General features: G+C 49.7%; 1 protein-coding gene across 1 annotated transcript; it reads left to right on the forward strand.

The window, feature by feature from the left end:
• The first annotated feature begins 8,877 nt into the window (after positions 1–8,877).
• TLE7 (TLE family member 7) lies at positions 8,878–23,411 on the forward strand. Its single transcript, NM_001370854.1, has 10 exons — positions 8,878–8,966; positions 19,971–20,377; positions 20,491–20,513; positions 20,660–20,715; positions 21,059–21,274; positions 21,377–21,618; positions 21,819–21,960; positions 22,107–22,260; positions 22,644–22,717; positions 23,028–23,411. The coding sequence occupies exons 2-10, from the start codon at positions 20,100–20,102 to the stop codon at positions 23,130–23,132; spliced, it is 1,290 nt and encodes a 429-aa protein (NP_001357783.1). The 5' UTR covers positions 8,878–8,966; positions 19,971–20,099; the 3' UTR covers positions 23,133–23,411.
• The last annotated feature ends 1,698 nt before the right edge of the window (positions 23,412–25,109 follow it).

Genomic DNA, 25,109 nt, shown 5'->3' on the forward strand with positions numbered 1-25,109 from the left:
CTGAGGAAGCACCAAATTGTCTTCCACAGAAACTGCAACATTTTAAATTCATGTCAACAATGTATGAGGGTTCCAGTTTCTCTACATCTTCGTCAACACTTGTTATTTTCCATTAAAAATTTTTAGATTATAGCCTAGTGGGCATGAAGTAATATCTTGTGGTTTGGATTTGCATTTTCCTAATAATGAATCATGTTGAACATCTTTTCATATATTTCCTGGCTGTTTGTGTATCTTTTTTGGAGTAATGTCTAGTTAAACCTTTGCCATTTTTTGCTTGTTTGTTTTTGAGACAGTCTCATTGTGTCACCCAGGCTGGAGTGCAGAGGTGTGATCTTGGCTCACTGCAGCCTTTGCTTCCTGGGTTCAAGCAATTCTCGTGCCTCAGCTGGGATTAGGGGTATGCACCACGATGGCCCAGCCAATTTTTGTATTTTTAGTACAGATGGAGTTTCACCATATTGGCCCAGCTGGTCTTGAACTCCTGGCCTCAAGTGATCAGCTGCCTTGGCCTCCTGAAGTGCTGGAATTATAGGCATGAGCTACTGTTCCTGAATTCTTTGCCAGTTTTTAAATGAGACTGTTTATCTTTTGTTTGTTCAGTTGTAAGAGTTTTTATGTATTTTGGATGCTTGACCCTTATCAGATATATGGTTTTCAAATATTTTCTTCAATTTTGTGGATTTGTCTTTTCACTTTCTTGATAGTGCCCTTTAAGGCACAAAAAAAATTTTAATTTTGGTGAAATCCAACTTATTTATTTTTAATTTGTTGCTTGTGCTTTTGTTGTCAGAGCAAGAAACCGTTGCCAAATCCAAGGTCACAAAGATTTATTCTTTGTTTTCTTGTGTTTTATAGTTTTAGCTCATATTTAGGTGATTGATCATCCATTTTGAGTTTTTTTTTTTTGTATATAGTATGAGTTAAGAATTCAGCTTCATTCTTTTGCATGTGGATGTTCAGTTGTCCCAGTACCATTTGTTGTACAATTTGATCTCCATTGAATGATCTTGACACGCTTTACAAAAATTGGTTGGGCCAGGTGTGGTGGTTCACACCAGTAATCCCAGCTCTTAGGGAGGCAGAGGCAGGAGGATAGCTTGAGGCCAGAGGCAGGAGGATAGCTTCCTCCCAGACATTGGAATTATTTCACAGAATAATTCAGGTTTCTGTGAATTATTCCATGGAAGAATTTAGATTCCTGTGAATTATTTACAGAATAATTCAGATTTTTTTTTCCCCATGAATTTCATTTTTCCCTGCGAATGATTCAGACTTTCTTATTTCTTTGTGTGCAGCATATTTTGTTGTTGAAAAGCATACATCTTGAATATTACAATGTGGTAACTTAAAACTGGAGTCTCTTCCCACCTTAGTCATTGTTACTTCTTGTGGGCTGTAGTTTGTTTTGTGACTTTCTAGACTATTTTTTTAAAGACTCTATTATTTGGCATGTGTGTTCACTGAAGTCTCTGTTTCATTTACTTAGTAATCAGCTAGTTGTTTGATAGAGCATTTCTTAAACTCCTGTAGAGAAAAAACAAATGAACGAAAAATCAACCTCCCATTCTTTACATCTGGGCTCTGCGTTTAAGTTGAAGCATGCCTTCAACACTCAGTGTGTGGTGTACACTTCTGCCTTCACCTTCACCTTCACTTCCTACTTGCACACTTCCTACTTGCACACTTCCTACTTGCTTACTTGTTCAGCCAGCAGTGACAGCTTAGGGCATTCCAAGATTTTTTGTGAGTATGTGCCTAGCCTAGACATGCATGTGGCCTTCTACATTCCTAGGAATATGTGGAAGCTTTTCTAAGTTCCTGGTCCCAAAGCTTTTCCTCCCCAGCTTTTCCTTTCAGTGTTTCAGCATTTGTATTCTTTGCCTTGTCTGATATTCTTTACCCTAGGTGGCAGCAGCTGGTTCATTTACCTTTAAATATTTTCTACACATTCCCTCCATGCGCATGCTTCTCTGCCCTGAGAGAGTTCCAAATAAAGTGAAATAAAGGTAAGTGCTTTGTATTGGTCCTTCAGGAGCCACTTGAGGTGAAGACAGACATAATTATTTAAGAACAAGGTTTGCTCTGCTCCCGCAGGCATCAGAAACCCCCATTAAGAACAAGGGTTGCCATCTTTAAGACTGCCACTGAGCTAGGGAGGAAGGGGTGGGACAAGGGCAAATCAAGATGCCACAAAGCTCTCCTTCAGATTTCAGTTGCTTTTTTATTGATTGAGAAAAAAGAATTCAGTTGGTTGCTATAAATATTTGGCTGTTTTCCAGAGTTCTAATAAAGTTGATTGTGACAGTATTTTGCTAATTTTGTGTGTGTGTGTTTCTCTTGAGGGACAGGCCCTTGGAGTTCTCTGTCATTTTTATTGCCAACGCCTATATTTGTGATTTTTTTTTGAGACAGGATCTCGATCTGTTGCCCAGGCTGGAGTGCAGTGGAGTGATCATGGCTTAGTGCAGCCTCAACTTCCCAGTCTCAAGCAATCCTCCTACCTCAGCCTCTCAAGTAGCTGGGATCACACCTTGCCTGGCTAATTTTTTTATTTTTATTTTTAGAGAAGGGGTCTTGCTATGTTGCCTAGGCTGGTCACAAACTCCTGGGAGCAAGCAATCCTCCTGCTTGGACTCTTGAAGAGCTGGGATTACAGGCATGAGCCACCATGCCTGGCCTGCTCTCAACATTTTTAAACATAGGCAACTCATTCAAATGAAAAAAAAAAAAGAAAAAAAGGAGAGCAAACCAAACCCATAGGTGCAGGCTTGCAATTTATCTTTACAAGTCAGCCCTATTCAGTAGGGGAACCTGTAGGTATGAGCAGGTACAAGGGAGGGCCGCATATTCTCCAGATCCACAGTCCTGGCTGTGCCCCCCACACAGTCCAGGTTTAACTCTACAAGGAACATCCCTGAGGCCCGACAAGCTCTTGTGGGATCTCACACTGAAGAGTGACCAGGCCCCATGCAGCCAGCTGCACACCAACCTGATGGAGCAGCAGAGGGCTTTGGACTGCCGAGGTCACACAATGGGGCAATGTGGTGTCCAGGGAGGTTCCACATGGGCAGGTGGGCATGGAGACCCTCTGAGTGGCACTGATGCAGTTCCAGCCCCCTGAGATTGCAGCTGGGCCTGCAGGAAAGGAGGGAGGAGCAAAGCCTGCCCCATCTGCCATCTACTCGAATGTCAGGGCAACCCATGATGTGGGCCTGATAAGGTTGTCATGCGTTCACAGAGGAGGACACTGTCTCAGGGCTTAGGCTCAGATATCAAGCAGGCCTGGGTTTTGGGGCACCAGTGGCTACCTGGACATGGCTGGGTAGGTACTGTACCCTCTCAGTGCCTCAGTGTCCTCACCTGTGAGAACAGAATACAGCAGCCATTTATGGCGGTGTCTGCAAGGGGGCACCGCCAGAAGGAAAACAAACCCCACTTCAGAAGAGCCTTGATGGGGGTTGTCACTTTCTTCCAGGGTTCCAGAGAGGTGCCACAGGGGCCTGATGCCACGGCCACTGCCAGCTATGCCTCTCCCTGCTTGCTGTCTTCTTCCCCTGAAACCCATCCTCCCCGTCCTTCCTCCCTCTCCCCAAACTCTCCCTTCATACTCACAACCCCCTTAGGCTTCCCCACTAACTCTCTTGCCTCCACAGTTGGGGGTTGGAGCTGTTTGCAGTGCTAACTCTGAGAGAGCTAGGGTGGGGGGCTGACACCAGTGGCCATCTGTCTTCTGGTCAACAGGACACCTAAGTGGATAATTTGTCATTTTCTCTGGTAGTGGTGAAGTGACCCATATGCAGTGAGACTGTGGGTGTGGGATGGGCAGGATGCTCCACATGGGGCTCATGGAAACTGCTCAGGACCTGGCTCAGTCTGGACATGGGTCGGGTGTTCATTCCAATTGCCCAGGTGTGGCCCTGTTAGAAGTGAGGCATCATTCTTTCCCACCAACTCCTTCTCTCTGTTCTGTGACCTCAGGCATGACGTCCTCCTATTCTGGGAACTTGGCTCCCAGATCTATGGAACAGAACATGTGGACAGGATAGAGACAAACATCCCATCAGCCTCTGGGCTTTCGTTGGTCAGTGCCCAGCCTTTTAAATCTATTTTGGTTTCAGACTCAGATTCAGCTGTGTACCCTCCCCCAGAGACCCTCAACTGCCCACATCCAGCCATTTCTCTACCACTTGAGGGATCACCTGGCACCCAAGGCTTGTCCAGTCTAAACACAGCCGTGCACTGTATAATAATTTTTCAGTTGACAACGATTGCATGTATGATAGTGGTCTCATAAGATTATAATACCATAGTGTAATAGTCTGTGGGAAGTAGAGAAATTCCTTTTTAAAGTTGTCTTTCTTATTAAAGAATAAGTGTGCTAATAACTTTGTTAAGCCCTAGCCTATGTAGCCCTTACACATGCCATGCTTACAGGCATGTAGTCCATTCTATGTCCTTGTACTTTAACCAAGGTATCTGTGCTGGACGTGCTCACAGGTATGTTCCAGCTCTCCATTGCTATTATCTGTTTAGAAAAGTGTTAAGTTCTTAGCCAGTCGGGTTTTAGTTTAGATTGTGAGGTCTGGCTCCAGCCAATGGAGATCAGACACAGCAGTAAGGACAACCCCAAATGCATAAGGAATAAATTTGTGTGTTTCCCTTTGTTCATTACACTCTTGTGGCAAGATGGCTAGTGAGGGTACCCTTCCTGCAGCCAGGAAGTAAACATTGCTTTGCTGAAAGATCCTTTCTCTCAGGGCTAATTTTTCTTTGTGGCACCAGGCATCTATTCCCAACAGACACCCAATTGCTCACATCCAGCCATCTCTCTACCACTTGAGGGGTCACCTGGCACCCAAAGTTTGTCTGCGGGGCTTGGTTAAGGCATCTCCTCTGCCCCTGCCTTTCTTGCCCACCCTCCACCTGCCCACTGCCCAGGGCCCACTGTTGGTAGAAGCTCCCCAGCCTACGAGATACAGCAGATAGGTAAACTAAGTTCAGGATAGAGCGCTTTTTGGGCTTTTGTTAATGCAGGGGTCAACACATGTCCCCCTTGAAGGAGCTGTGCATCATCATTGTTCTGTACCCACCCTTTCCCGCCTCTGGACACCCACTGGAAAACCACAAATGCTCCAAATCTGGACTCCTGCAGAATCATCTCGTGTTCTCCACGTGTGCTGGACTAGGGAGCGATGTGGGGAGGCAGGAGGACGTGGGGTTGAACAGATCATCTTCACCACCCAGCACAGAGGGCACCTCCTGGGCATGAAGACTCTCCTGGAGATGCTGTTCCTGGTTGCCTTCCTCCTGGGGCCTTCTCTTCAATCACCCATCTAGGTGAGAGCAGGGAGAGGCATCCTGAAGGTGTCCCCCAGGCATCTGTGGGCACAGGATGGGAGCAGTGGGACTGAGGCATAGTACAGGCCTGTTCCCACTGGGGATTTTAAGGGGCAGTAGCAAAAGAAATGCAACAACGATGCCCCCAGCACCCGGGATTCACTTGGTGAGTTCCAACATTTTTGCACAATTCAAACTGTGATTGAGCCCTACGTGATGGTGATAAAGACGGTGAGTGATTCTGGTTTCACAGTTGAAAAGAACAATCCTCAGAACTATTCATTAGCATTTCGGTCACTCCTGAGTTATATATATGTATATATATAATGGATGCCACTCTTGAAACCAATTCCCTGATCTTTCTGCTGATTTTCTCATATGAGAAAAAGGGATTTTAAAAATTACTCGGAAAGGAAATGTTGAAGTAAGATTGCTGCTTTAGAAGCAAGATTGCTTAACTTTTCATGGCCATGAAATTGTATCATTTCAAGTTATATTATCAATCACGCAAATGATGTGGTCCCACCCTTACATTTGCTGTAGGTTTGCTCTAAGTTCACAGGGCTGTGAAAGCGTGGGGCCCCAATCAGTGTTACTCAAATTGAATTTAATCTGAATTATATAGGCACACAGATCAGAAAACTGAGGCCTGAAGTGTCTTCATATATCTGGGCCTCCATTTGATCATCTGTAAAATGGGGTGATAGAGAACCTGCTTCCCAGATATGGTTGTGAGGCCTGAATTACTTGCTGCCAGGAAAGGCTCAGCCAGAGCCTGACCCAGAGGTGGTGAAGGGGGTGGTGGTTTGAGTGTATGCACACCTCATGCACAGTCATGCACAGGTGCACACATGCAGGAAGCCCCCAAATCCCTCTCCAGGGGGCACAAGCAAGATGCACACACAGGCCTTCCCATAGACACATAGACACAGTGTACCCCACAGACATTCACATATACAGACACACATGGACCTCCACATACATAGATACACACCTGGTGCACCCCACAGATCTCCACATCCACAGACACACAGATCACACATAGACTCCATGCACACATAGGCACACACACGGACACACAAACCCCCCAACATACACAGACACACACACACACATACAGACATACACACAGACCCCCACACACAGGCACACACACAGACACACATGCACACACACAGACATACACACAGACCCCTCCCACACACACATAGACATACAACATAAACACACAGAGACCCCCACACACATCACATAGACACACACATGGTGTACCCTGCAGATCCCCACATTCACAGACACACCTAGAGATACACATGGTACACCCCACAGGCCACACCCTCACATAGACACACTGGCTTTGTGCTGGCTTTCTGTAGCTTGAGTGCTGGTGTTGGCCGGAAGTGCTGCCTTGAGTATTTCTAAGGAGCCATTCCTGTCTGAAAGCTCATGACATGGCACAGGACCTTGGCAGAGTGTTCTAGGGATGCCATCACGTAAGTTGGTTCCACACCAGGCATGCCGGGAGCTGGGCATTGGAGGAAGCAGTCCCTGGATCTCCCAAGCCACACCTTGGTGAGAGGGGAAAGCAGGAAACTTCTTCCCCTTAACCGGCCAGCCCTATTCCCCTGGGCTGTTCCACGCACTAGAGCCTGGAGAGACTCGGCCAAAGGGTCCAAGTTCTGGTTTTACATTTAGAGAAACTGAGGCCTAGAGATGGATGGGATGACCCACTGGTCATGCAGCAAACCAGTGGCTGATGTGGTCTCTCACTGGGGCCAGAGGAGAGTTCAGAAGGCTAGGGTTCACCCCAGCCTTCCCAGTTGATGGACAGTCTCTGCAGGTCTCTGAGACATGGCAGTCAGTGCAAGGGATGTTGAGAAATATTAAGTTTACCCTGCCCCTGTGGCTCCCTCATGGAGAATATCTTTTAGTTTGTAATCAGTGGTGAGCAGGTAACAGCTGCCTACTTGGTATATTTTTTAGTTATGGGAAAGTACAGAACACCTGTTTGTTAATAATAGTCACCTGTTCAGACAGAATAAATACGTGAATCAGAACCTGCTCCAGGCCTTTAGCCTGGAAAGCTGTCAGCCCCTGAGGCTCTCAGCTTGGTAGGCTGCTGGCCCCCCAGATAGTCTCACTTTGCTGTTCTATCTGGGTGTTTGCCTCTCATTTCCTTCAGCACTGCCTGGGTGGGGGTCTCCCAGCCATGCTATTACTTGGTAAAGTGGGACAAGAAGTCCTTCAGTCCTGGCTTCCCGCAGGGTCCACAGCTTCTTTGCAATGGCAGGATCAAGGCTTGGACTCCTGGAGGATTGAGAATCCCAGAGGACAGAACCTGATAGATGTGCCACCAATGTCCCATGTGACCCAGGGCCTCTCTAGGACTCTGGCTCCAGGTCAGTGCAGGGTGGGGCTGGTTCCAGGACTCTGATGGTTATCTCCCTCCCCATAGGCTTGTTACTGTCCAGGGCAGGTCCATCTGCTCAGACCCCAATGACCAGAGGGTGAGGAAGACAGTCAGACACCTGCAAAGCCTCGTGAAGTCACATGTCCCCATCACCCAGGAGTCCTGATGCCCAGCAGCCCTGGTGTCCACCACCCCAGTCTCCCATGTGGGTGCAGTGGAGGCCTTACCAGGACAGTAAGAAGCCTGAGCACAGGAGACCCCATTCCCTACGCAATAGCACTTGTGCTTTTCTGAACTGGAGCCCTGGGCCTGGAAGGGTGGGAGTTAAGGTCTTTTTCCTTTAATCTGGATCAGCATGTTCTGTCCCTGCAGTGCAGAGTGCACAGACCCCCCTGGCCTGTCACATTGGAAGGGAACTTAGTGAAAACCTGGGCCTGCCCTGTCCAGATCAGGAGGGGAAATGGAAGCTTGGAGGAAAACATGGCCGTTGCTGTCACTGTCTCAGGGCACTCTCAGGTCGTGGGGAGAGCCTGGTGAGAGGCCTAAGGGGGGTGTCCATGCGCTGGGGAGCAGGGCTCCTGTGTCATCTGCACAGCCTCCCAGAGGCCTGGGGGCCTCTCTCTGCAGGGGCTGGGGGTTCTGGGAAGAGGCTTCTGGATGCTCTCCTGTTCTCTTGGCCTCTGAAATCTCCACTCCTGCACATCTTTTATCTTCAGGCCTGGAGAGGATGAGGATATCCTGCGACAGGTTCCATTCCAGCAATGTCCGCAGGTCCCTTCCACCGGCCAGGGCTTGACCACCTGCCAGAGAACCCTAGATGGGTCAACCTTTGTCTTCTCCTGGGGAATGTCTCAGCCTGGAGGAAGGCGGGGATCCCTGTGGCCCCTTCCCCTAGCTCGCAGGCCCAGATACGCACTACAGATCAGGTGGTTTGTTAGTACATCCTGTGCGGGCCATGGTCTCAGGGGCTCCCGTGCACGGTCCGGACCACCTCTGCCGGCTTTCCGGCCTTCTCCTCCATCTGGATCTCCCACTCTGCCGCCCGTTCCCCAAGTGATTCCAGTGTTCCTGAGGCGTGGCCCCTACCCCCTACTGGCCACCGAAATCCCACCCACCCTCGGCTCAAGCCCAGCCTCCAGGAAGCCTTCCCGACCGCCCTGCGGCACTGAGCCTCTGTCCTCCGGTTGCCCCGAGGAACCGCAGAGCCCCTGCCACGGTAAGGGGTTATTCTGCCGTGGGTCCCCGCGCGTCTGCTGGTCCCCACCCCGCCATTGGCCCGCAGCCCCGCAGCCCCGCAGCCCACGTGCTCCCTGGCTGGGGCCGCCCGCGGAGGTGCTGGGGCCCGCGAGGCCTGGAGCTGGAGACTGCGCGTGAGCGCCTGCGGGGGCGCCGTCTGCCCCTGCGCCGGCCTTGGGCCCGCGCTTCCGACCCTGGGGCTCTGCTCTGGCCTCGTGCGGAAGCGGGCAGGGGTGCGGGGCTCTGCATCCGGGATTCTGGGTTCTGCGCCCTGCGCCGTGGGCGGAGAAGCCAAGAGGAGTCCTTGCCGCCCCCGGCCCTGCGAGGGCTCGACCCCGCCCGACCGGGAGGAGTGGCCCTGCCACAGCTGCCCGGAGTCCGGGAAAGCGGGGCCGAGCTCCTGGTCGGAAGCCTCCTGTGGATCCCCAGGGAGTTGGTGCATGGGGGTCTGTGGGGGGCGGAGATAACCTCCGAGACCCTGACCTAGCAAGCCGGGCCGCGCACGCCGCGCCCTGCAGGCCAGCATCCCAAGGGCGCTCAGAGCGGTCAGCGCAGCCATTACAACGCGGTGGCGCACGCCTGTGATCCCAGCACTGTGGGAGGCCGAGGCGGGAAGATTGCTTGGGGCCAGGTGTTCAAGACCAGCCTGGGGAACAAAGTGAGACCCTTGTCTTTACCACCACAACCAGCAACAAAAAGTAAACTTCTTACAAAACAATCAAGTGAAATCCTGCTCCGAGGCTCACGTTACAGAGTTGCTGTCGAGGACTGTGAGGGAGGCAGAAAGTTGCTGGCGGGCTCCTGACAGTGACTGAGCACGGGGCTTTGCCAACAGGTCGCTGGGCAGATAAGAGATGGAGCCAGGACAGAAATCGGAATGCAGGACTTGGGAATGCAAGTGTCCCATGGCAGAGACGGGGCGCGAGGTGGGAGGGAAGAGCAGTGCGGGATGCGGGAGACGCCACCGTGCTTGTGGGAAGGGCAATGCCATCATGCTGGGAGGAAGGGGGCTTGGCAAGGAATAGGGAGTTGGGGCTCCCGGTGACTGGGAGGGAGGAAGTGGGAGGGGACTAGCGGAGCAGCGAGGAGGGGCCTGGCCGTGCATTGTCCCTTCCAGGTGCCGCCAGAGGGCGCGCCAGCCCTCAAATAAAGATCTAGAGGCTGACAGTCACAGTCCTGCCCAGATGACCCCCTCTCTGGCCTTTGTGTTGGCTCAGTAGGCGCTAGGGTCCCACGGGCCATTTGGCCACAGCTGCCCATAGCCCCCCGGCTGGGGCACCTGCAGCGGAGTGGCTCTTCTAGGGGAGCAATAGGAAGAAAACCACCAGCTAAACTGCCTGGAGTTTGCTGGCTAAAGGGGAAGAGGGAAAAATGCTGTTGGGATTTGCGGGACCCCTAACTCATGACTCGATGTCTGGTTTTGGGTCTTTCTTGTGAAATACACATAACATGAAATTTAACATTTTAGCTTTTTTTTTTCCTTCTTTTTTTTTGAGGCGGAGTCTTGCTCTTTTGCCCAGGCTGGAGTGCAGTGGCCTGGTTTCCGCTCACTGCAAACTCCACCTCCTGGGTTCAAGGGATTCTCTGCCTCAGCCTCCTCAGTAGCTGGGATGACAGGTGCCTGCCACCTCGCCCTGCTCCTCTTCGCTGTTTCAGAGTGTACAATTCAGTGGCAGTAGGTGCGCCACAGTGCTGCACAGCCATCACTACCCTCTAGTTTCAGAACTTTTTTGTTACCCCAAAGGGAACCCCAGACCCATTAAGCAGTGGCGTCCAATTCCCCTTTGCCAGTCCCTGGCAAGCACTAACCTGCTTTCTATGTCTAGGGATTGGCCTTTTCTGGATATTTCATGTAGATAGAATCGTGCAATATTGGCTCTCTGTGTCTGGCTTATTTCACATAGCGTCATGTTTTCAGGTTCACCCATGTGGTAGCATGTATCAGAGTTTCATTCCTTTTTATGGCCAAGTAGTGCTCCATGGCATGGTTACAACACATTTTGTCGATCCATTCTTCAGTTGGTGGACACTTGGCTTATTTCTACTTTGCTGTGAATGTTGGTGGACAAGAGGTGTTTAAGTCCCTGTTTTTCATTTTTGGGGCCATATACTTAAGAGTGGAACTGCTGGGTCAGAGATCTAACTCTTTGAGGAGCTGCCAAACTGTTTTTCACAGTGGCTGCCCCATGTATTCCTATCAGCAACATACGAGGGTTCCAATTTCTCCACATTCTCACTGACAGTTGTTATTTTCTGTGGTTTTGGTGTCATAGCCGTGCTACGGAGTGTGAAGTGATACTGCATGTGGCTTTGATTTCCATTTCCCGGATGACTGGTGATTTGAGTGTCTTTTCCTTTTAACTGGGTCCCAGCCTCCCATTTTGTCCCCTCCCCCCAGTCTATGCATAGAAGAACAGGCCGAGTTCTCCTTCTGAAATCCAACTCTGATTATGTCTCCCCCAGCTCAGAACCAGCCACAAATCCCTTCCAGCTCTCTCTGGAAAGGAGCACACAGTCCTGCCCTCCCTGCCTCCAAAATACACACCCTCTGGTGCTCCAGCCCCCAGAAAATTCTTCCAAGTGCTAGAATATACTCCTCCTCCGATCCTTTGCCTCTGCCCTTCTGTCTGCCTGGAACATTCTCCTGTGCTCTCCGATACCCTGCTGCCACTGCTGAGTCCTTCCATCCTTCCAGCCTCACCTACTCCCTATCACCTTTCACTTCCAGGTTATGTCACTTTCCACTCTAACTCGTAATCTCCAGTTCAATGGTCAGTTTCCCCCCAAAGAAACTGGCATACAGGTCATGGTCAGCTGTGTAGGCCCAGCCTTGTCTCCTCAGTGCCCAGCAACAGCGGGGCTCAGTAAGACTGTGACGACTGACCACGTGGATGGAAAGGTGTTGGGGGAAGGGGCACAGGTGTGTTTGATTACTATCATAAGCCCTGTTTACTTTCTTTTCATGAAATCAACTTTACACTGGTTTTGACTGTTTTAGTCAAGGGGGTCCCACCTGTTGCCCACAAACACCTGAATTTCAGCCACGGCACAGTCTCGGCTCAAGGTGAGTCCCTTGGTTGTGGAACAACAGGATGCACTGTTCCTTTATATCCAGTAATTTTTAAGGCACCAGTTGCCTTTAACATGCCTGTGGGTTTAACGACCACAGCACTCTGACTCTTGCAGCTCCTCAGGCTGTCCCCATTTTCACTTTTCTTTTGAGATGGAGTTTTTCCCTGTCACCCAGGCTGGAGTGTAGTGGCACAATCTCAGCTCCAGCTGAGCAACCACGGTCTCCCGGGTTCAGGTGATTCTCCCTACCTAAGATTCCCGAGTAGCTGGGATTACAGGTGCCCACCACCACGCGGGTAATTTTTGTATTTTTAGTAGAGATGGGGTTTTGCCATGTTGGCCAGACTAGTCTCTCCAGAGAGGCCAGATCCTCCCACCTTGGCCTCCCAAAGTGTTGGGATTACAGGTGTGAGCCACTGTGCCTGGCTGCCATTTTCACTTTTATTCAAATGTCTCAGTTGAGTCCTCTACCGCCATACCTGCACCCCCACTTCCACGTCTTCTCAGCATCTGACACTTCCATTCTTAGCAATCTATAGTTTCTGGCCCAAGAGTGCACAGAAACCTCCCCATCCAGGTTGTTGACGCCAAATGGCCCCCTGTTCCTTCCCCTCCTTCTCTTTCTGCAGCCTGTAGAGGGCCACCTGGGGTTGTGCAGGCCTGGGCTCAAATCCTAACTCCACCACTTCCTTGCTGTGTGGCCTTGAGCAAATTTCTTCAGCTCTCTGCACCACAGTCTCCTTAAATGAAAGCTTCCGTCCTAGGACAGCTGTGAGAGTAGACTATGAGAATTCAGGCAAGGCCTGCCAACTGTGATCCAGACCCCATGCCCCTTCTAGAAATCTCCAGGTGCCGCACTCGCCCCCTATAACTTTACTTATAGTAAAGTGACAAGTTTTTCTTATAACTTACCAGCCTCTCACCAGCCTCACTTTACTTTTTCTCTTGAGAGGCCCCTGGAAACTGCCAACCCTTAATGAGCATTTACTTTTTAAGAATAAATTTTATTTTTCATGCTACCTTGTCTAAGAATGAGCACTTAGTTGAAATCTGGCACAGTCAAAGGCCTTATTAACTTCTGGGTCTGACTACAGCTTCAGGAAGGATCTAATTTTGTCAGCTCCATTTCACAGATGAGAAAACTGAGGCAGCGGCTGGTAACCCATTAAGGCTCATGCTGCTTGGAGGTGGCAGGCCTGGGCTCCTCACTGCCATGCATGCTGCCTCCGCTTAGGCTCAGGCTGCTGTCCTGGGTCCTTTGTTTTCCCTGCAACCCATTCCAGATGCTGCCAACGTCTTGAATTTCACAGATGTAAATATGAAAGGTAAAATAAGCTTCTGGAAGAAAACCAAGGAGCATATAGCTTCATGATGTTGGGATCTGCAAATGTTTCCCAAATAAGACTCAAGAATTCGCCTTAAAGATAAATGGTAGAATTAAAATGAAGTTTTTTTAAGTTCTGGGATACATGTGCAGAACGTGCAGATTTGTTGCACAGGTATACATGTGCCATGGTGGTTTGCTGCACCTGTCAACCCATCCTCTAGGTTTTAAGCCCGCATGCATTAGGTATTTATCCTAATGCTCTCCCTCCCCTTGCTTCCCACCCCCCACAGGCCCCAGTGTGTGATGTTCCCCTCCCTGTGTCCGTGTGTTCTCATTGTTCAACTCCTGTTTATGAGTGAGAACATGCAGTGTTTGGTTTTCTGTTCCTGTGTTAATTTGCTGAGAATGATGGTGTCTTGCTTCATCCATGTCCCTGCAAAGGACATGAACTCATTATTTTTTATGGCTGCAAAATTAAGAATTTTTATTCATCCAAAGACACCATTAAAAGGCAAACCACAGACTGGCAGGCGATCATTGTCACATGATTGTCTGATGAAGGATTCACACTCAGAATGAAGAAACCCTGTGCTTTAATAAGGCTTGCTCATAAACATACATTTTTGTTTTTGAGATGAAGTCTTGCACTGTCGCCCTAGCTGGAGTGCAGTGGCACGATCTCTGCTCACTGCAACCTCCACCTCCCGAGTTCAAGCAATTCTGCTGCCTCAGCCTCCCAAGTAGCTGAGATTACAGGCGCCCGCCACCATGCCCGGCTAATTTTGTATTTGTAGTAGAGACAGGGTTTCACCATGTTGGCCAGGATGGTCTCGAACTCCTGAGCTAGTGATCTGCCTGACTCAGCCTCCCAAAGTGCAGGGTTTACAGGCATGAGCCACCGTGTCCGGCCCATAAACACACATTTTTAAAAAGTCCTGCAGGCCTGGATTTGCAGCCTAGCTCGCCCTTCTGCCCATTTAGAGAGATCTTGGACAAGTCTTTTCAAGGGACTGAGCCCTCGAGTTAATTATCCTACTTCCAAATTGGGGCTAAAACCCATGCTTTCTGTGCCTCACTGTTGTGTTTCCTGTGAGAATGAAAAAAGAGATAATGCACCAAAAATGGATCAGTGTCAGGACAGGGATTTATGTGTATGTGGCCCCCTTATCCCTACTCTCAAATCAGAGGTCCTCAAGGACATGGGCTGGGCCTTAGCCTGATCTCTGGTCCCTGGCACCCGGCATGAGCCTGGCTTAACAGTGCATGGAAGCATATACGCGACACATGACAGGAATGGAAGCATACATTCCATGCTTCCATGGAGTGGGCAAGGAACAGAATTCCTGGATGAAGGAAGCGCACAAGCAAAGCATGATTGTGGAAAAGTGCAGTTCAGTCCATTGGGAGTGAGCTTTGGTGGAAACAGTACAAGCTGGGGAAGAGTGGATGGGGATGGATTTTCCATACCAGGCTCAGGAGTTGGGATTATTGTTAGAGGAACCCTGCTTACTAGGCCTCTGTTTTAATAAAACATGACTAGAGTGACTCCATCTTGAAGTGAGCAGGTTAACACTTATGGTCAGAAAATAGCCACATCCAAAGCTGACCACCAATTATAATTACAGAGTATTTATAGCCATGCAGAGCATCTCCCACTAAGCCTGCAGAATGTCCAGGTGTCCTAAAATACAGCCCACTTTAATTAAGAGTAATGTTAATGAGTGAGTTTAGGTTGAAGAGTTAATGGTCATGGATAGCACCAATATCCCTTAACTTTAGTGAGCACATCTGCACATTCCACGTTTAACTATAGCTCCTTATGGTTTCCTTCCTTCCTTCCTTCCTTCCTTCCTTCCTTCCTTCCTTCCTTCCTCCCTCCCTCCCTCCCTCCCTCCTTCCTTCCCTCCCTCCCTCCCTCCTTCCTTCCTTCCCTCCCTCCCTCCCTCCATCCTTCCTGCCTGCCTGCCTGCCTGCCTTCCTTCCTTCCTTCCTTCCTTCCTTCCTCCCTCCCTCCCTCCCTCCCTCCCTCCTTCCTTCCTTCTTTCCTCCCTCCCTCCTTCCTTCTTTCCTTCCTCCCTCCCTCCCTCCTTCCTTCCTTTCTTTCTTCCTTACTTCCTTTTACTTTTACTTTTTTCTTTTTCAATGGAGTCTTGTTCTGTTACCCAGGCTGGAGTGCAGTGGCGCAATCTGGCTTCAGTGCTCCACCTCCTGAGCTCAGGTGATTCTCCTGCCTCAGCCTCCCAAGTAGCTGGGATTACAGGCACACACCACACCCAGTTAATTTTTTTTTTTTTTTTTACTAGAGGCAGGGTTTTGCCGTATTGGCCAGGCTGGTCTTGAACTCGTGATCTCAGGTGATCCATCCGCCTTGGCCTCCCTAAGTGCTGGGATTACAGGTGTGAACCACTGCATCCAGCCACCCCTTATGGCTTCTTATAAGTAGAGACACTAACAAAAGATGGTGCGTTCCTCCTCCTGCTTTCTGAGCATGCTCTACTCTGTAACAGAGTAGTGTGTAATAAACTTGCTTTTTCACACTGCACTCTGTGACCTGCCTTTAATTCCTTCCTGTGTGAGACCCAGGAACTCTTGGGGTCTGAATCAGGACCCTCTTTTTCCAGCAACATTATCTTGAAGGCAATAGGCAGCCACAGACGTGCTGGGGACAAGGGGTGTAAGTGAGGCGGAGGGGAGAAGGGAGAGACAGAGCTTTGGAGACTGGAGGTCAGTGGTGGGAAAAGATTCCTCCCTAAGCAGCAGCCATCTCAGAACTCCTGCTTCCAAAGAAGGAAGCCAATGAATGAGAAAGAAATCGGAGGAGAGGAGAGAGTAGATTCCATGGGGGGAGGGGGGGTGATCAGGGAATGGAGGCATAATCAAGGAGCAGAGGAGGAAAGGGGTCCAGCTTCATCACCCCTTCCCCGCCTTCAAGAAAGAGACCACAAGACTGAAGGGTTCCCCAGTGCCTCTCAGATGTGGTCCCCAGCCTGGTGGCCACAGCAGCAGCATCACCAACAGCATACAGGGACTTGTTAGAAACACAGTCTCAGGCCCTACCCTGCGCCTACTGAATCAGAATTTCTTTCTTTATTTATTGATTTTTTTGAGATAGAGTCTCACTCCGTCACCCCGGCTGGAATGCAGTGGCACAATCTCGCTCACTGCAGCCTCCGCCTCCTGGATTCAAGTGATTCTTGTGCCTCTCAATTAGCTGGAATTACAGGCACGCACCACCACACCCAGCTAATTTTTGTATTTTTAGTAGAGACGGTTCCACCATGTTGACCAGGCTGGTCTTAAACTTCTGATCTCAGATGATCCACTCACCTCGGCCTCCCAATATGCTGGGATTACAGACATGCACCACCATAACCCAGTTAATTTTTGCATTTTTAGTATAGACGGGGTTTCGCCATGTTCAACAGGCTGGTCCTGACCTCAAGTGATCTGCCCACCTTGGCCTCCCAAGGTGCTGGGATTATAGGTGTGAGCCACTGTGCCCAGCCCTGAATCAGAATTTCTGGGAGTGGGTCCAGCACGCTTTTAACAAGGCCTCCAGGGGATCTGATGTGTGCTCCAGTGTAAGAGCCACGGAAAAGAGAGGGTTCTGGGTGCAGTGGCTCACGCCTGTAATACCAGCACTTTGGGAGGCCAAGGCAGGTGGATCACGAGGTCAAGAGACTGAGACCATCCTGGTCAACATGATGAAACCCCATCTCTACTAAAAATACAAAAAATTACCTGGGCACAGTGGCGCGTGCCTGTAATCCCAGCTACTCCGGAGGCTGAGGCAGGAGAATTGCCTGAACCCAGGAGGCGGAGGTTGTGGTGAGCCGAGATCCAGCCTGGGTAACAAGAGCGAAACTGTCTCAAAAAAAAAGAGAGGGTTCCTCAGTCTTTGCTTTCAGGGAATCTGGGAAGAGACAAGAGGCCCAGAGCTAGGCAAGTTCCGGCCAGAGCAGGGGATGAAGAGAAGAGCAGCCCCACGTCCCTCTCACAATCACCCACTATTGGCTTCAGGCCAAGACCAGCCTTCTCAAGCAAAGGAGATTCACCTGGAGATGAGAATCTCCACTCAACTCCCCATCTTTGCGCAGACACTGCCTCTTGTAGGGTGGTTCGAATCCAGTCCAAAGATGTATCCCCCTAAAAATGTCTCCCTCCATCTTGCCTCCTGCCCTCAAAACACTTGGTGGATCCCTGTCTGACCACCCCCAATTCAAGGACTCAAAGGTTAACCAGAGAGAGCGCCAGCAGTAGCTCAGCTCAGTCGGGTTGGCTGTGTGGCCACGCCTGATGATTGATTGACAGCCATTCAGGGCTGGGATACCCTACCGAGGTTCTGACCCAGGGCTTGATGACCCATTAGGCTCATATTTGTTTAGAAATAGCAGCACCACCGGATAGGGGCAGCACCTGGGTGTGGAAGGGAGGGAATGGGGCTGGGAGAGGGAGTGGGGATTCTTACTCCTGGCTGGGTCTTAGCTTGGCTGACTTCCCATGTTTAGGGCTTGATCGTCTTCCTTCAGAGGTGAGTTTCCTGCCATGGGGGGTTTGGGTGAGCCCCCAGCACCAGCATTTTTTGGGGCTTTGGAAAGAGTTGTCTGGTAAGGGAGTGGGGTGTCTCTGTATTCCGAGCTCTGGGAGAGAGAAGAGAAGGGAATCGGTGATATTGATTCTTCCTCCTGCTGTTTCAAAGCCTTCTCTTATTCCTAGGGTGAAATTCTGATGAATTTGGAGTCTGAAGCCCTGGTTAAATAGCTTCACTGATTTTAAGCTTTGCATGGCCCCCAAAAGGGTGTCTGAGCAGCGGTGGCCTCTGCTGGGAGTTTCCATGCTCCATGCTCAGCCCTGATGTCTCCAATTAGAGGAGCCTGATGCAAGTCAGGGAGAGTGTGTGAAATTATTTAAACAACTAAGAATCATGAGGATCAACATTTTGGGGCAAGATGAAGGCACGAGATCCAACCATTGTACTATTTTTTTTTTTTTTTGAGTCTCACTCTGTCGCCCAGGCTGGAGTGCAATGGCATCATATCAGCTCACTGCAACCTCCCTCTTCCGGGTTCAAGAGATTCTCCTGCCTCAGCCTTCTGAGTATCTGGGACTACAAGTGCGTGCTACCATGCCCAGCTAATTTTTGCATTTTTTAGTAGTAGAGACAGGGTTTCACCATATTGGACAGGCTGGTCTCAAACTTCTGACCTCGTGATGTGCCTGCCTTGGCCTCCAAAAATGCTGGGATTACAGGCCTGAGCCACTGTGCCTGGCCCAGGTCCAGTCATTTTTAACGTAGGTTCAAATATCCAGAAATATGCAGAAAAAGTACTGAATTATGCAGTATTATTCTTTTCTGTTTGCCAGTTTCTATCCCTGAAAGGCAACCACTGTTTCTAATTTCTTATGTACAAAGATAAACTTAATTTCCATTTTTCTTTTACATAAAAGTTGCACATTTGGCACATTTTTCTGAACCTTGTAGTTTTCACCCATTTACTAATATACCTTGGAATTTTCCATATCAATGTATGCATCCTTGTTATTTTTAACAGCTGCATACTATTCCACAATATGGCTATACTCAACTTATTGTACTAGTTTCCTCCCATGGCCTTTTGGGCTTTGGTCAGTCATCTGCCAAATCCCAGGCTGGAATGCAGTGTCACAGTCTTGGCTCTGCAAAGGTTACAACAAAGAAACAGTGTCACAACATGGTCACAAACAATGCTGCTGTTCTCCAGCTGGTACATCTGTTTTTTGTTTTTTTTTTTTTGAGACGGAGTTTCGCTCTTGTTATCCAGGCTGGAGTGCAATGGCGATCTCGGCTCACTGCAACCTCCGCCTCCTGGGTTCAGGCAATTCTCCTGCCTCAGCCTCCTGAGTAGCTGGGATTACAGGCATGTGCCACCATGCCCAGCTAATTTTTTGTATTTTTAGTAGAGACGGGGTCTCACCATGTTGACCAGGATGGGTCTTGATTTCTTGACCTCATGATCTACCTGCCTCGGCCTCCCAAAGTGCTGGGATCACAGGCGTGAGCCACCGCACCTGGCCCTTTTTTTTGAGACAGAGTCTTGCTGTGTCATCCAGGCTGGAGTGCAATGGTGTGATCTTGCCTTAGTGCAACCTCTGCCTCCCGGGTTTAAGCGATTCTCCTGCCTCAGCCTCCCAAGTAGCTGGGATTACAGGTGTCCGCCACCAAGCCTGGCTAATTTTTGTATTTTTAGTAGAGATGGGGTTTCACAATGTTGGCCAGGCTGGTCTTAAACTCCTGGCCTCAAGTGATCCGCCCACCTTGGCCTCCCAAAGATCTGGGGTTACAGGCCTGAGCCACTGTGCCAGGCCGGTGAGTTTGATTTTAAATGACCAGAAATGCAGTCTACGTGTGTGAAAGGAAAAACAGTGTCTGGTGCTAACCTCTCAGAGTGCCTGTATGAAGCTTCCACGCTTAACGCCATTGCCACCAGCACCTAATATAAAAAGTTAGTTGGCAACCAGTCTTTTGAATCTTCTCACCAAAGGATGTCCTCTCGGACCCTACGGAGCACATGTGCATAGCTGCCTCTCTTCTTTTTCACCTCACAGGGGATCAGGACAGATTGGGAACCTGGGATCTGTTTGGTGGGTATATTTCTCAAGCTCTAGAACCGGGTGATCCAGGCACTTCACTGATCTAGGAACGTGAAGGCAGCGAAGGAAGAGGCCTGGTTCGGAATGCTCAGGGTTTATGGTGAGCCAGAGGAGAGGAGGGATGTGCTGGAAAGCTCTGGCGTTTCCTCTCAGCATGAGCCACAAGTGCAGCACCAACTGGGAAGTCTATTTGGAGTGCCCTGGCAGCCCCCCAGCCCCCCGACATGGCATGGCCCTGCTGATCAAGAGACAAGCATGGTGACCCGGCAGCACTGGCATCTCCAGGGCCTGGGTAGATCTGAGCTCCAGGCCGCTGGGTTCCCTGAGGCACAACCAGGAGAAGCAGCAGAGTCCGGCCCAAGGCAGGTTTTGCTTGAACACAACTGGGTGGGGGTGGTGAACTGGCCTGGGGAGAGAGGGTCCCAGCAGGAAGCTCTGTGGCTCACGCTCTATCCCTCTTTTCCCTGTGTCGTAGCTTCCTACCGGGTTCTGAGGTTGGTGAGTACCAGCCATGGTAGTGCGTGCGGTTGCCCAAGCTGGAGCCCAGATGGGGGACTAGGAACAGGGGCCTGGAATCAACAGAGCAGCCTTCTCCCTGAAGTGTGGGGCTCTGTGCGCAGGTGGGTGTTGTTGTTTCCCTGCAGGCCAGCCTTGCTCTTCCCCTCCCAGTGAAGAAGTCCAGTCATGGCTCAGAGCAATTGTAAGTGTCTCATTTTATTTCATACTCAGACTCAGGATCCTTCCCTTCCCACCTACCCCCCTAATCAAGAAACAATGTGTCCGCATGTTCACTCTCTCTCCCATAGGTAGGGGGGTGTCCTGGGCTCTGCTGCTTTTGAGCTATGATCCCTGTTCCCCCATCCTGAGAAGTAAGGCCTTCAGCTCACAGTCTCATTTCTTCAAGGGCTGTGACTCTGGGAACCAGGGGCCAGGCTCTGCTGGTGGGTAGATGGGTGGGTGGTTAAGAATCTAGCTGGAAGACAGGGCTGGCTTATTAATGACAGCAGGTCAGGGCCACTGCTACCCACCCTCTCCTTGCCCAGCCCCCCATTCCAGATGAAGTCGTGGTCAGGCAGAAGAGGGCCCCACAGGGCTCCTGGAAGGTCGGCACACTCCGCCATGGAAAGAGAGTCTACACTGTGGCCATCAGCAGCTCAACCCACCACGTGTACACGTGTGGCTCTGGCTACATCAGGGTGTGGGATGAGGGTGCATTGCATGCGGGGGGCAAGGTCCCTCAGGCCCAACTGGACTTTCAGGTGAGGGGGATCCAACAGGGCTCAGGGAACCCGACAGGGCCTTGATGTGAGACCCAGAGTCAGTGCCCAAAGAGGATACCAGTGTGTGAACGCTTCCTACAGGACCGCCAGGACTGTGTCGTTACCTGTAAGCTGTTCCCCGATGAACAGAGCCTGATCACAGGGGGTGCCTCCCAGGCTGTGACTCTCTGGGACCTGGCACCTACCCCACAGGTCAGGGCACAGCTGACCTCGACAGGCCCCACGTGCTATTCCCTGGCTGTGTCCTCCGATGCCCATATCTGTTTGGCTGGTTTCCAAGGATTTGTTGAGATTTGGGATTTGCAGAACCAAATCCTGATCAGGTATGACCTCCCCCGACAGCCACTCAGGTGCACCTGGGCAAGGGCTTGCCAGTACGGCTCACTGTCCCCTCTTTGCATTAGGGCTGGGTGAATCAGTTCAGAGGATATATCTGGGGTACTCCTAGGGGCTTCCTGACCTTGAAACTTCCGGGGGGCCCAAGCCACTCAGTGACCCTCTGAGTTGTTTTCCCACCCATCAGGAAGCACCAAGTTCCTGTATACGCGTCCCGATGTGTTGACATCACAGGCAATATGTTCTGGACGGGAGGTGAAGATACCACCCTGTATTCCTGGGACCTGAGGAGCTACCAGAGGCTGCACCAATATGACTTAGAGAATGAGGTGCCTGGCTGGCCACCACTGGCAGAATGCCACCTGCAGTGGAACTGTTCATGGCGGCAGGGGCGGCAGTCTGACCTTGAGAGGTGGGCACAAAGGGTGGCCTTGGCAACTTTGGGTGCTGACCTCAAGCCTCCTTCCACAAACAGATCCTCAGCATTACCCATGACCCCAGTGAAGAATGGATATTGGCAGGCTTGAGAACCAGTGATATCGCATTCCTTCACACTCTTCGGAATGAGAAGTTTAAGGTTGTCATGAAAAAATACACCCGCCACCACAGCCTCAAGTTTGCCTCTTGTGGTGAGAAGTCAGGTGACACCTCCGGGTGTCCAGTTTTGAACTCACTTTTGTCTCTTCTTTCTCTATTCACCCCCCTTTCGTTTTCTGGCTCCCTCGGTAATGGGAGCTTTTTGCACAGAATGATAGCCCAAAGACACAGGCAGATGGAAAAGGCATGAACCTTATCTGATTGTCCTTCTGTGGTTCCGTGATAACCGTGATCCTGCATGTGGTAGGAGGGTGGGGGCAAATCAGGGAATGGCTTAGTTTGTGTGTCTAATTTTCATAGATGAGGAAATTGAGGCAGAGAAGAATTGCCCTTTTCTTAGTCTGGCTGGGGACAGTGCTGGAACTAGAATGCCAGATTGGTCTCTGCCCTCTCCATCTGTTCTTTTCTTCACTAGGGAGCTATTTTGTGACTGCGAAAGATGCGTGCATCAGTGGCTTGGAGGCACCTTCTCTACAAAAGTTGTTTCAGGTACTGGACACAGGGATGCCTGAACCCAGGCACTCAGAGCTTATAGCTCCAGATCCCAGTTCATTGGATTCTAGGGGGTGCTGGAAAACACCTGTGAGATAGCACCCAGGGCAGTTTTACACAGTGCGGGAAATGAGGACTTACTATTCTGGGAACTCCCAAACTACCTGGAGCCCTGAGACCTGGCCCTGTCCTCAGCCTGCCCCTTAGGTGCATGCTGAGCTGTGAAACAGGACTACATGAAGCCTCTGTGTCTGCCCCAATCCTTGCTCCAAATGTGATCCCTTTTTTGGCCCTTCCATCCATCTAGGTAGAGGAGTCTTCAGGTATCCTGTGCTGTGACGTGTCCTCTGACAACCAGTATCTGGTCATGGGCTCCAAGAGCAGTGCCATCATCTACCAGCTCTTGTATTAAAGGTGGCATGCTATGGTCCTGCCAGTGAAGGCTAGTCTTTGGGCTGGTGTGGCTGAGAGGACGGCTTCACGGTGCTGGACATCTCTAATGCTGTCGCCTCCTCTGCCTTGGCTTTAGTGGCAGGTCATCCCTCCCCTCCAACACACCATTCTCAGCCCACACTCCCAGATTTTAATCAAATAACTTGGAGCTTTTTCCTTTGTTATCTTTCTACCACTGATTTCTGGGTTTTGGCAGGAAACTTGAAATCCCTTTGTAATGAATAAAATAGCAAAGCAGAAAACAAAATGGTCTGTATATGTGTCCCTTCCTTTCAAGTCACAAACTCGTGATGGATTGCTTATGCCTTCAGCAAATTCCGGGTGGGGACGGAATTTTAGACCAGACTTAGTTTTGTTTGTAAACATTTTTTTTAAAGAGGGAAATTTTTGGAATCTTAAAGCTCAAGAAATGTAAGTCCCTGTGCTGACTTTCAGATTGGATCAGGGTGTTGCTAGACCAGCAATGCTCAACTCTTGTCCCAGGTAAAAGTCCTGGAGCTGGGCTAGCCATGTTCTGAGGACTGGCTCCCTTTTTGTGCCTAACTTCAGTGATAGAGAAGCTCCCTGCTTCATGCCACTTCACTGTCTCCGACTCTTTAAAAGTCCTGATGCTAATTCTGGTGTTTGATGCTAATCAGAGCTACCTAGCTCACTGTTTCAGAACACTTTCCTCATGTTTGAGAATTTGACAATGTAGTATTATATCTGGGCTTCACCAGGCTGGAAAGGTCCCAGCTCTTGAGAAAAAAAAAAGCCATATAGGCTTGCTTTCTAGTCTTCTTCCATCAGCGTCCTCTTTTTGGGTTGGTGTTTGTATAGCTGAGACTGCTAGCTGCCCACTGAAGTTCATGGCTTGGCGTTTTCCCTGGGAGGAAGCTGCAATGCCAAGGGCCAAGTTTGCCATCCTCTGCAGCATGCAGATGTTGTCAGGAACTTAGTTCTTGCCAGTGGATGGTGAGTGAATAATATGTGTCAGCTTTGGGCCAGGCCTAAAGGAGCCAGACTGTTTTCTCCAGGATCTCCTTCCCCTTCCACCAGCTCCAGGCAAATAACGTGGAGGCCCCAGGGCATTGCAGAAACACAGGGTAGGAGCATCCTGTGTGCATGAGTCAGACACGGAGAAAAGCTGCCCACCTTGGGCTATGGCATGGAAGAAAAAGAAGCTTGTATTTGACCTGTTGTTGATGTGGGGGTCTATTTGTTACTACAGCTCTGGAAATAGCAAACCTTTTCTTAAGTAGCCAGAGAGTAAATATTTTAGGCTTTGCCATATTGTGGCAGCTATTCAACTGTGCTATTATTATAGCATGAAAGTGGCCATAGATAATACATAAGTGAGTAAATGTGAGTTTTATAAATTAAACTTTATAAAAACAGCAGTGGGACAGATTTGGCCTGCTGGCTATAGTTTCCAACATCTGCTATACCCAGTGCACTTCTAAATAATAACTTCTATAGTACTGTAACTGGGATCTATTAGATATGATACAGAGGGCAGACGCTACCAGTAGATCTATCCTATTGGGCTATAGTAACAAATAGACTCAAATTTATAACAAGTGCTCATCAATGAATGAATGAATGAATGAATGAATGAATGAATATACAAAATATGGTGTGTGTGTATATATATAGACACCCAAAATGGAATTTTATTCAGCCTTGAAGGAAATTCTGACACGTGCTACAACATGGTTGAACCTTGAGGACATTATGCTAAGTGAAATAAGCCAGTCATGAAAGGACAGTACAAGTGTTTGATTCCACTCATATGAGATATTTAGTCAAATTCATAGAGACAGAAAGTGGAATGGTGGTAACCAGGGGCTGAGGAGACGGGGTATGGGGAATTATTGTTTAATGGGCAGAGTTTGTTTTGCAAGATGAAAAAATTCTGAAAATGTATGGTGGTGATGGTTGCACAATAATGTATGAA

This window comes from Callithrix jacchus, chromosome 20, assembly GCF_049354715.1.
Source record: "Callithrix jacchus isolate 240 chromosome 20, calJac240_pri, whole genome shotgun sequence".
Classification (NCBI taxonomy): domain Eukaryota; kingdom Metazoa; phylum Chordata; class Mammalia; order Primates; family Cebidae; genus Callithrix; species Callithrix jacchus.